The sequence below is a fragment of the Micropterus dolomieu genome, linkage group LG21 (genome assembly GCF_021292245.1).
Source record: "Micropterus dolomieu isolate WLL.071019.BEF.003 ecotype Adirondacks linkage group LG21, ASM2129224v1, whole genome shotgun sequence".
Classification (NCBI taxonomy): Eukaryota; Metazoa; Chordata; class Actinopteri; order Centrarchiformes; family Centrarchidae; genus Micropterus; species Micropterus dolomieu.
In genome coordinates this window covers 25,479,957-25,492,678 of record NC_060170.1, presented here as the reverse complement: position 1 = coordinate 25,492,678, position 12,722 = coordinate 25,479,957, and the positions used below count along the sequence as shown (strand labels likewise).

The window sequence follows — 12,722 nt, the reverse complement described above, 5'->3', positions numbered from 1 at the left end:
AGCAGAACCTCAGACAAGAAACTAAGTAGCACTTGGATCTCTGTCAGAGGTGTTTTTTAAGGTCAGTATACTGAAGCGGAAGTCTGAGGTACTCACACCACAACAACAAAAAGAGGTTATAAAAATAGACTGTTTGAAATGTGCCAATATGTGGTCCCTGTGGTGTGGAGCGGTGAAAAAGGCAGGCCACTTCTGAGGCCACGCTGCCAAAAGGCAAGGCTTTTCCACTACACAGCCCAAAACAATTCACACCAGCCATTAAGATGAAATGATGCCTTGTTCTTTGAAACTATTTGTGGAAAATTCAGAATAATGAAGATCTATTTTTATAGATGGCATTCCCTGCCCTGCCTGGAGCCTCCCCCCATGGCCTGCAGCCCCTCCCCTGCCATGATTGCTGCTTTGGGCAGGGTGTGGAAACTCAAGGTCACAGTATAGAGGTCAACCGGCTGGTCATTGTTACTCAAGGCCTCCCTCAGGCTCCCTTTTCCTGCAGTGGCACCACGCGATAAGAGACAGAGAGACAAAAGACGATAAGTGACGATTGGTGGAGGGACAATGAAGGAATAGAGGATGGCTGGAGGGGGACTTAAAGTTTTACCCATAGCCACCCTCAGAGAACTGGAGTAATTTTACTGAGGCTGTTACACTGTTATTATCTGATGAAAAATTAAAGAATGTAATTGAAGGCTTTATTGATAATGTCATAGTGCAATTACATAGTGTCAGGAAATACTGTAAACTGCTCATTTAGCATTACACTGTATAAAGCAAGTATGAGAGTGTTTTCCCTCACACAATTTAGCTATGGCAAATTGATTTTTATGTTGAAACAGAAACACATATAGACACATTCTTATTTCTTTCATTTGAATAGAGACTTCTAATGCAACTGGAGTGTAGACAGGATGAAAGATGGGTAGGTTGAGGGTGCAGACATAAGTGCCCTCTTTATCCAGTTACACTGAGCTGGCATTGTGTCTCATAATGTCTATCTGGGTAATTATACAGTGTAGTGACTAGGCTGAATGACCACTTTGTTCCCAGGGCCGGGATGCTGCTGTAGCAAACAGTGTTGGATTCTGACATGTGCTTAGTGTTTGTCTATTCCATATGGGAAACACTGCACCATCTGGTATTGTGCTGTGTACTGGCTAGCTAAGACTATCTGTCTGTGAGTGGGCTCTCGTCTACAGTGGGCTCTTATTAATGGTGATTTTAGCACATGCACCATCGCAATGCCACAGTTTGGAGAAATGTGGAACCTTGTTGCGCACAGTACCCTTACTGTCTCGCTTTCTGTCTCTCTCACTTACTCTTAACACAGTCTTTATTTTTTGCTCTACTTCTCACTCCCTTTTTTAGTGTTTAGTCAATCTATTAATCCCTAGACAGCTAGTAATTACATAGTTAGCCTGCGTTATTACTGAACGCACGATCATTTTGCCCAGGGATGATGGATCCCAGACACCAGCCTTTGATTCCTGATTATAGTGCAGCAGGGCACCAGGAGTAAGGGGCTTCAAAGCCACCAAATCATTGAAATGTCATTGACGCTGTCTCAACCAGTGCATAGGGATGCACAGATGAGGACTGCAAAAAACAGGCAGGGACAGACTGTGAGTTGGGGGTCCCATTCCTTAGATAGGTAACCTACAAAATCAACCATCTACCCCCACATGCTCACTCAGACACATACACACACTCACACACACTATGTAGCCATCATCCATGGGCATGCCCCTCGACATGGTCCTGGCATGTTCAAACCACGCTTCATGAAACTGTGGCCTTCTTGCCTTTGGTCTGCCATCTGCTTCCAATAAGCTAAGCCAGCCTGATCCCTCTGATGTTCCCTCCACTCTGAAAAGCAGAGAGAAAGAAAGAGTGAGCGAGAGAGACAGAGAGAGTGAGGGGGAGAGACAAAAACGAGAGCAAGTAAAAATGAGCCAGACAGACAGAAAAAGAAATACAAGTAAGGAGAATGAGAGCACATCTCAAACATACTATTACCCCATCCCTGCCGCCAGCAAGGCCACCCTGAGTGTGCTTATTGTGCAGTGGTGCTGGGGGATCTTGGGAATCCAAAGCGGGTCCACTTCATGACCAGTCCATCTTGTTATTTGTGATGGAAGGGACAACACTTCTCCCCATTGCCTCACCCTTTACTGACAGTGAGCCACATTGCTTCTTACCAATCTTCTCTGACAAAATTGAGTTTGTCAATTTGTAAACGCAAGTAAGCTCTCTGTTACCCAGTGGTTTTTCTCTTTTTGACACTCTTTTCCCCTAAAACAATCATGATCTAAATCTTGGGTTTGTAAGTTAGTGTAAAGACCACTCAAAGAAAATGTACTTGTGTTTTTAGGTTAACCCTTCTTTATTACAGTCAGAATTGTGTATATTGTGTGAATTCAAAAAACTTATTTAATTGTTGTAGCCTCCAGCTTTACACTTTTTCTTGAAGATTATTTGGGAATCCTTTTAAATTCCATTGTGATTCAGTTTTGTGTCCTAAACCAGATACTGATAAGACTGTAGTGCATACTGTAGGTGCACCCTATGGTCACAATCAATCTATACACATACGTACACAAATTTCTGAAGACAGATCTGTACAATTTGCATACTGTCATGTCTTCAAGGAGTATCTCTAAGAGTCAGAGTGAATCAATATGTTCTCTAGTGTTTTTAACATTGTGACAAACAGAGGCTAAGACCCTGCCAGGCAAAGCTGTTTATTTCACTACCATTTTATTATATTTTAACAGCACAGAAAACATGATTAACCATAAGTGGCACAGTTATTAATGCTTTTATATTGTGCTCGTCTGTCAGTGACTTGTTTTCCATCGACTGCTGAAATATAATGCAAAACCATAAACTGCTGAATTTACTGGGGAACACTCTTTGTGCCCTGGTACTATACTATCTTCTTTCATAAGTCTTGGTTTTGCTTACAATAGTATGTGTATTCGGAAGACCATAGAGTGTTGGCAAAGATATAAAAGGCCTATTATAAACTGGCTGTTTTTGTAGAGGGTTTTTGCACTGATGCTGTCAGCCATTGGTTTGAAGACATTGAGAAACATTCACTGGCCTGGCTGTCGCCAATAGCCATAAACACAATATTGAATGTGTCGTACCCTTCAGCCACTGCCAAGATAACTGCAGAGGGGAATGGTCAGCAATGAAGCTCTTTGCAAACACAACCCGTCAACTAGCCTGAGTCCCGTGATATAAAGATGATAACAATGCCCATCAAGCCAACAGTGTTTTGCCTAAGCTTCTGCTGAGAAGTGGTAGTATTGCAAAAATGAGAGGAAGAGGACAGAGGTAGGGAGACAGAGACAGACTGAGCAGCAGACTGAGACAGAAAGACGGGGGCAGAAAGACGGATAGAGAGGGTGAGCAGGGTGGCAGAATGCCGAGCAGACGGATTCTGGTATGGTAGGAGCTCTGGGCAGGCGTCAGCTGTCCCTAGCAGACCCCCTGGAGCCACCCAGAATTCACACCCAAATATCCTCCACAGTTTGTTTTTTTTGAAGAGCTACATGCAGTTATCACCCACAGCTCAAACTATGAAATTTGTATAAGGCTGGACTTGTTCCTACAATTCAAACATCAGAGAACTCAAATCTTTGGTAGATGTACTAACACCAAGCAAGAGATAATGTGAAACAGTTCCCTTGTAACTCAAGCTCCCATCACTTATCCTCTGATTGTCTTAATCTAGCCTAGGTTGCCTCGGTTAGCCTTTCTCACTGTAGTCCTCTGGCCCACCCTGGTCTGGTCCAGCCTAGCTGAGTGTTCAGAGCTGAAGGGTACCGATGAGACGGGTGTCTAAGTATGTAGGACGCCGTGTCTATGCTGTGCCTGCTTCACACAGGCCCTGTGACAAGTCGAGTCATGAGGGAGCATCATGAAGAAGGAGTTTAATTAGGAGCAAGCCTCCAAAGGGGACACAGAGAAAGACACAGAGCCAAGCAAGCATACACAGCTTTTTTTGCAGTCTTTCCTCTCTGTAACTCTCACATACAGTATACTGTACCCACTCTCTGTAGCATACCCAGAGATAGTTCACATTGAAGTAGTTTGTAGCTTTTTCCTCTCTTCCTCCATTTCTCCATCAATATATCTCTCTTATGAACAGTTTTCTCCCATAACAGTGTGTCCACATTTTGACCTTTTTTTTAAAGTTAAACTAAAATGGGAGTAAGGGTAACTTTGTTTAGTTTTTTCAGTTTCAAAATAAACTGTTTGACTTTCTAAAAAGATAAAAAATCATTAATAAATGGATGAAAAATGTCACTTTTGTAAATAGCTGCAACAATATAGCTATATACTTAAATAATTCTCTATGAAATGTTTTCCTTTAATGCCAGCACTCATTTTGTAAGAATATAATAATGAGCATTTCTTTATAAAAAGTGATATAAATTGAATAATTTTAATATAATAATGATAATTTGGGTGAATCTTTTGTGCATACAATTCTTGGCACAAGTGAACTGCACCAAAGTGTTTTTGTTTAATCCTCATCCTATTAGCATATTCCCCAAAGACTCTATTTTCATGCCAGCTCTTCATACCGATCCTCCTGCTTCTTTCAATATAAGGGTAGCAGCTCTACTTCCAATGATCATTATTCTCAGTCATTTCGAAATATATGTCTTTGATGTGTCTTATATGGTGATGATGTCACTGAAAACTTAAAGCCTTGTTTGGAGCAGCAGCTGATGACTCTATTGAGCAGAGCCATAAAATACATAGCACATTCAGGGCACAGATAAAGCAATGGGCTATTAGAGAAGGGGGAAATATATAGGATGACGAGAGTAGGGCGGCAGGGTGGTGAGGTGGAGAGCGCAAGAATGAGAGACCCTTCTATGGCTATATGAGCACTCCGACAGATCTGATTGGCTGTTGGGTTGTGTGTCAGCCTTTGGCAACAGGTGTGATGTCTTTAAACAGGTGGGCATAACTGGGATGAGTGGCATACTGCCCTTGTACCGCACCCTCAATGTGCTGAGCCCTGCTGGAAAGCTAAGTCTGGGCCACATGCTTTAAAGTCATATAACACTCAGGCCCTGGCTCCCTGCACCCCATCAACACCCAACACAACTATTGCCCAATACCCTGCTAGACCACCAGCTCAGTTGCCTCATATGGGCGTCACCTTTACCCCAGCCCTTGCTTTTTCCTCTCCTAGCAATACCCCACTGGTATTCTTCCTAGAATGGAAGTGAATCCCTCATGCACTCTGTGCTGGTGGTGGTAGGTGGTGGAGATCTGTGCAAGTAGGAAGAAAAGTTGTTTTTTTCCTTGCGTGCATTCTCATGTGAGCAGTAAAAGGCCAGTGGTTCAGCTCTTGTCAGTTCGATATGATGCATCGCTAAGACCAGAATGAAACTACACATAAGAAATAGCAAAAGTTTTACATCTCACGCCTTTGCCAAAAAAGACAGCATGCTAAACCTCTGCAACCCCTTTGTTCTTTTGACTCATCCACCTCAGTTAGAGCAAGAGTGCCTGATTCACTGTAGGTCTGTTAGAAGTCAGATCTCCTGCATCGCCTTGGTTGATTTGTTTGGTGTGATTTCCTGAAGACTGTCAAAGATGTGAGAGAAGCTTTCAAGTTCAGAATTCCAGATTTCCACTCTAGGGGCCAAGTGAGGATTCAGAGAGAGAAGAGGAGAGCCAGCAAATGTTGACACGCTTACAGTAGCTGCCTCGCCACGAGACGCCTCAGGAATCAAACAGTTATCGCACACACAAAAGAAGCCCTCTAAGTTCACTAAAACCACACTCAAAACAGCCCTTTGTTGTGCTGACATGAGAGATGACTCGATTGTTATTTGTTTTCTAAGCAGGCAGATCGCTCCCTGTCACTTCTGCTACTGGTTGTGATGGAGTAGCTAGCACTTGTATCTCTTCCGTGAGTGAGTACTGACGGAGACAAACAAATGAGAGGAAGAAGTTCACTAAGATTAACTTATCTTAGCATCCATCTTCCTCCTTTCTCCTGCTCAGTCTCTCTTTCTTTTTTCTTGACGCTAACACCCACTCTCACACACCCACACATGCACACACAAACAGAGACTCATTCCCCTCTTCCCCCTCCCACACATACACACACACACTCACACTCACACCAGTAGACACATACACACAGTACAACATATACAGAGAGAGATAGAGACACACACACTTGATCAGCATCAAATACAGGGTGTGCTAAAGTAAATTTAATTACGTCTGTCTGATATGGAGCTTCAGATGAAAGCAGGAGAGCGCGGTGTGAAGCGACGACTGCACAGACAGGAGCAGGCCTGAGATATTCCTCCTGTAGACTAATCTCCCTTTATTAAAGCCAGAAGGAGAGAGGGAAGGAGGGGAGAGAGTGAAAGGGGGGTGGTGAGGAGGGGATGTCTTTGATGAGATCTCTAACTGTCAGCTACTGCACTTTTCTTCTCTTCCGCTCGGTCTTTGTCTCTCACTTTACATGGCAAATGAACACAGCACCTATCGGTACATGCCTACTTGCTCAAGCAAACATACTTGCGTGCTATCACACACAGTAATGTGCTCTGAAAGTATCCCTGTTGTTATGGTTGTCAACAATATCTAAAAAAGGACAGAAGCAGCTCTCTCTCTCGCTCTTACGCTCTCTTTGTCTGTGTCTCTCTTCCACTCAGAGGGAGTGGTGAGCAGTGGATAGTGTGCTTTTCCGCCTGCCTGCTGTTTTCTGGCCACTCTAATGGGGGCAGGTGGCCATCAGGTGGCCAAAACAGAAACTGCCACATTTAATAGCACATATACCAGAGTCATGAACTCAAGCACCTCAGCTGTATTTTAATTCTATTTCATGTCCCATTGATGATTATGGTTGTAAAATGTGTTTTACTTTTATGACATTTCCCTTTCCTGTGTAATTATGAGGTTTCAAGGTCCCATGATTTGTCATTCTGTCAAGACTTTTATCATTTCTTATGTCTTGTTATTGGATGGGATTAAAACCTTTGTGCCATCTTGAATGTTTAGCTGCATGTTTACTTGTTCACGAAGCAGCCAGTGTATCCTTGTGTTACCCCATGTTGATGGAGGTTAGAATGGAGCCTGCCAAAATGATCCACTGAAAAGGTTAAAGATCTTTTGTAGAGCAATTTCTCATTGAAACACAAACTCATTGAAAGTCTATTCATTTTAAATATATTAAGAAATGCCACTGTTAAGGAAACCTCTAAATGGTTTTCCAAACTTCATCTTCTATCAGGATCAATTCTAAAAGGGGCCTCCTCACAGTTCATCACCATACCCCCATCCCTACCCCAAAGCCCTTCAACAATTTTGTGCAACTGCTCTGTTTGCAGACATTGAGAAAGAAGGGCCTAAACGGCTGTGACAGCCCAGACCCCGACGCAGACGACTCGGTCGGCCACAGCCCCGAGTCCGAGGACAAGTACAGGAAAATAAACGAGGATATTGATCTGATGATCAGCAGACAGAGACTTTGTGTAAGTACCTCTTGTTGAACCTAGAGCCTTCCTCTCACCTTTCTTTCCTCTCTTTCTCCCCCTCCCCCCCCATGCTTTCTGTCACTTCCACCTCGTCTCCTCGTTTTCATCATCTGTTCCTACCACCCATCTCTACATCCCTTCACCTGTGTTTCCGTCCGTCCATCCATCCGTTCGTCCATCCATCTGTCCGTCTCTGTGGTTGTGGGACCTGGCAGGCATTGAGCAAGAAGGAGAACAAAGGCGACGAGAGCCCGGAGCTCGAGTCTACTCTCACCCTCACCCCACGCACTGAGGAGAAATACAAACAGATTAACGAGGAGTTTGATCACATGATTAAAACTCATACGATATCTGTAAGTACTGGGTTGACGCTACGCCGCACCCTCAGAAGGCTAACAAAATGCTGACTAGCCGGTAACTGTTGCGCTAACCCAGCTAACCACTATTGTATATCACTAAACTAAATACACAAAGTGAGAGTGAGAGTAAGACTAGAGTGAGATTATATTGTGTACTTACAATGAAAAAATTCTTTGATTTTGCTTGCTTACAGCTGAGGAACAGTCCTCTAATTTGACATAACTGCAACCATAACTAGCAGGCATTTTCACTATAGTAATTGCAGACTTTCTCTCATGACAAATTTTAACCTTAGTGGGTTCCCTCCTTGAACCCGTTACCCATAATGCCTTGCCTGGCTCTCAGGGGAGGTGTGGTCTGCATGTGCTTTTCCTTTTCCTGCACAAAAACACACCGCTCAGTCACCCGCGACAACAAGGACAGACACTGGGGCAATGAAACAGCAGCAGACATTCAAAAATGCTTGAGCATATCTCCATAGCTCACAAAACTCAATTATGTCTTCTCCTAACCGAAATATTTAAAGGCAGCATGTTTGCTAATAGACGTAGATAGGTCAAGACCTGTCAGCAGCTGGATTTATATCATACAGTGTTCATTTTACAGAAGAATTTAATCGATTACCAGCTGCCAGAAAACACAAAATAAAGGCTGCTTTCTATGTAAACTGAGCCTGCCTTTCATTTACAAAGCAACATATTGGAATGGTTAGCGATCTAGCCTTACAGAGAAAGAGATAATTCCATGGTAGATAATTCAGAGGAGAACAGTAGTGTCTAAGCTGAACGGAGACTGGGGAGATGTGGTTAGAAGCAAGGCAGGCGTTGGTGAGCTGGGGTGGCGTGGCGGGGTGGGGTGGAGTGGGTTTGGGATCGGAGCTGGGTGGGGATGGGGGTGGAACAGCAGGGGTGGTGGTGTTGGGGGGAGGCTCAACAAGTGGCAGTTCAGTGTGTGGTCAGGGTGGCTGCCAAGCACTGGGCCTCTGGATTGCAGGAGACTGTTGAGGGGACTGTGGGGAGAGGTGGAGGAGGAAGATGAGTGAAAACAGGAAGGATGGCACTGCTTAAAGGACAGCTTACAGACGGGGCCCTTACACCCAGTGATGTGGTGTGTATACGCGCAAATGTGCACACAGAGACAGCCCCTTCGCTCTTACAAAACACCGCACAGAGAAGTCATGAGGTATAAAAGCTCCAACAAGGAATCCGAGATGGAAGAAATTACTGAAAGTCTCAAAAGGAAAACAGAACCAGAGACATCCCCTCACTGGTAAAACAAGAAAGCATGCATAGCTTTTGGCTAGCCCACTCCTGAGTAAAGTTGCAGTAAAAGCGAAATGTGCAGAGGCCCACAATGAAATATGGTTAAAGTAACCATCTTTGTACTTTGAAATAATATTTGGCCTGCAAAAAGAACATTAGCAAAAAGGAGAAAATTGAAGAAGACTAAGCAGTGCTAGGGTACATTTCAATATCCACGCAATTCAGGCTGATGATCCCCCTGATGCTCTTGCTCCATGGCTGTGAGACACATGGCAGTAATTTAGGGCCCTATTTTCTACTTCCTAAAGCTAACAGGCTGGATCAACCACTTCCAGGGCACTCCCAAGGTTAAGCTTTTCTGCCAAGTGACACAATAAACATGACAAACTAGACACCTGGGGCCAGCAGGCTACCTCTGCTCATGTTCCTGATGAGACTGATCTGAGTCTACCACCTCTAAGCTCTTAGCATTAGCTCCATGTGACAGAACAAATAATTATTCCTAATTGCATTCAGCTCTCTAGTCTTGAAGCTACTTTTGCTACTAACACGTTTGAGGTGAAGACAGACTGAATTATGTTAAGCTCTTTTAGAATAGTGGGATGCCACTTGCTTCCCAGTAAACCATTGCCTTCTAATTTCTTTATTAATGTAATAAAACAGGAATCAGGGAATATAAATGCTGCCACTATTGGATAAAATCTCCTCAGGTCAACCTTTTGCCTTTACAATTACAAATGTCACAAAGTGTAAGGGGTGAAACCTGAATTATTTACAGAAAGATATTGGGAGCCACCAAAGTAGCCTACCTATGCTAGATCAAACTTGAATAACAAAGTAATGGCAGCCCATATCATCTTGGGGACAATCCGAGTAACTCTAATAGAAGTTTTCTAGGCGCTTAACCTTTAATTTTTTGTGTTTTCTTTGCTGTAAGAAGTAGATCTTTGTACCATTCATCTATGCATTCTACTGATAGTTGTCCATTTGTCCTTTTGAACTTGGTCGTCTCTGGCTTTTTTCTTTTGACTACTTCTGGAGTAACACTGTAGAAAGTCAAAGGATTTTAAATATCTCTGTGTTGCTGGAGTGGCCCTGAATTGTCTCTTTCTCTGTGTCTGTGTCCATTCCTTTACTCGAGGCCTTTGTTTTAGTCCGTTCAGTCACTGAAATTGTCGGTATCCTTAATCTAATCAAATTTGTGTCTGTGTCTCTCTTGTTCGCTCTTTTTCTCAGCAGGCCGTGCCCCCATCGAACTATGACATGCCTGTGTCCATTCCTGTTAGCAACCAGAACAATCTCATTTACAGCCATCCTGGTGGTTCCCTAGGCAACCACAACCTGTTGCCACTGGCACACCATGGCCTACAGAGAAACAGCATGTCTCCCGGAGTTACTCACAGACCCCCCAGTGCAGGTAACACAGGCTGAGCCTCACATGCACTCATGCACCCATGTACACACTGTTATCCCATCTGTCTATTTTCTCACCTGTGTGTTCCTGTCTGTCATGCTAATATACACACAAATGAAATGCATGATTTATTGTATGACAGCTACCCGCAATATATAATAATATTCCAAAAGCAGTGAATGAATCTGAAGTCTTCCCCCACCGGTGTATAGTCACATATTGCCTGCTCAGTATTTTGTTCAAAGCAAGTTGATGATTTAATATCATATTCCAGCCTACGGTCTCGATGATTTAGTGTGAGGTTCTACACATGGGATGTCTGGACTTATGTATAGGCATTGAGTTGCTGGTGACATAAGCAAATCAGGCCTGTTGGTTTGTTATTGTTGTCCAAAGTCCTTTTTCTGTCCCTCTGGTCTGAAGGCTGCTGCCCACACCCTCACCCTGTCATTACAACTGGATGCTAGGAGCGCCAGCACAAACTAAATATGAGTTTTGGCGCTCACAGCATCCACACCAAACCGCACACGCTCTAGACCCTCCCACTCTTCCACCTCACATGGCTTAAAAATAATAATGTCTCATTTTTCTTGGACAGCAGCTTAAGGTATCCACTTGCAGTGTCCAGTTGTTCAGAGTGTTAAGGTTTGAGTGGGAAGCAGTCTTACTTCTGGAATCAGTACACATATAATGTATAGACACACACACACACACACACACACACAGATTGTGATTAAATTGAGGTAGCTTCTGAAAGGCCAGCAAGGTAAGAGACAGGAAGCATAGTGGATGTTATGTGGGTGTCTATCCTCTAATGGCTTTCTCTCTTTTGCTCTTCTCTCTCTTTCATCTTTCAGGTGGCCTCATGGGTGCTGACCTCACCACTGGCGCAGGCACCAGTGCTGGTAAGAATGGCCTCCTCTTCTCACACATAGTTGTCTGCTAACACACACAAACACACATACACACACACACACACACACACACACACACACACAGGGCACCCACTCACCCACTCTGGGCCATAAAATCCATGACTAATAGTAACCCAAACCCAAGTGGAGATTTTGTCCATGATGTGTTGATGTTAGTGGTTGTGGAGTTTCACCTGGGAATGTTTGCCCAGTGCTGGGGCTGTGATACATCCTGCCTGGGTTTAGCAGCAGGAGATTGACTGACAGGCTGCTAGACAAGATGCTAGACTTTTGAATGTACCGTTAAATGTTCTCTGTTTCTCTGCTTGATGAGCCATTTCTTTATTTTTACTACCTCTTGGACTTGGACGTAAATTCAAAATGACACCATCCATATATTTGGATTAACCCAGTTTTGTCACACAAACTTGCTACACAGTAACTGCTATCATATGTCTGCAACCAAATTAATTCAATGTTTGGAATGGCCATAATGATCCCATAGAGAGTGGATTAACCCATGTTTGAGGAACATGTGTAAGGAATCTTATGTGCTGGCTTCTGTGTGTCAATGGGTTTGCCCTGAGGACATGTCAGGACCAAGTTTATGGCAAAGAGACTCCCTTTTAAAGGGTTAAATTTTACAGCCTTGACGTACAGTGCAGAGTGTAAAAATGAAGAGTTGGGGGGGTCAGTGGGGCACAGCTGGGCAGCCTTGTCTGGCCCCTAGGGCTCCATCACAAGGGGTCAATGCCTGGTTTCTCTGTCTGGTAACTCATCCCACACACAACAGGACCATTTGTTGTGGCGTGTGTTCCGTCGACGGCGTGCTCCAGAGCATGCTTCAAATGTAGGCTTTGTGTCACCGTGCCGAAGGAACAGAGGCGCTCTGTGAGAGCTGTGTGTCGCTCAGCAGCAGCGAAAAACACGACGTGGAGAGAGAGTCATGTGGGAGCTAAAAGATTCCATTCAGGGCTCTCTTAAATCTCATCTAGGGGGAGAGAGAAAAAGTGTGTGGGGGGGAAACCCCAGTGATGAATATCCACTGATGGTGGAAGCATGTGTGCAAAGAAGAAACAGTGGGGGAACACAGATGGAAGTGTTCTGTGAACTTGGTCAGCCATTTTAATGATGTTCCTCGAAGTGACTCAGTGTGAGGTGGCCCAGCCACTGTGGCACCACAAAGACTGTTTTAATGTTCCTCTTCTCTTCACGGTAAGTTTTGATAAGATGATTGTACAAGTAGCTGTCT

At 44.0% G+C, this 12,722-nt stretch overlaps 1 protein-coding gene across 6 annotated transcripts in view; it reads left to right on the top strand.

The window, feature by feature from the left end:
- The window catches only part of mef2cb (myocyte enhancer factor 2cb), a 64,362-nt gene that overhangs the window by 41,013 nt on the left and 10,627 nt on the right, over positions 1 to 12,722 (top strand). For 3 of the 6 annotated variants that reach the window (XM_046035107.1, XM_046035104.1, XM_046035109.1), the window contains exons 4-6: positions 7,374 to 7,517; positions 10,379 to 10,559; positions 11,414 to 11,461. In XM_046035107.1, the coding sequence (XP_045891063.1) occupies positions 7,374 to 7,517; positions 10,379 to 10,559; positions 11,414 to 11,461 (373 nt within the window). The remainder of the gene's footprint in view (positions 1 to 7,373; positions 7,518 to 10,378; positions 10,560 to 11,413; positions 11,462 to 12,722) is intronic. The other 3 variants (XM_046035108.1, XM_046035106.1, XM_046035105.1) reach the window with 2 other exon arrangements.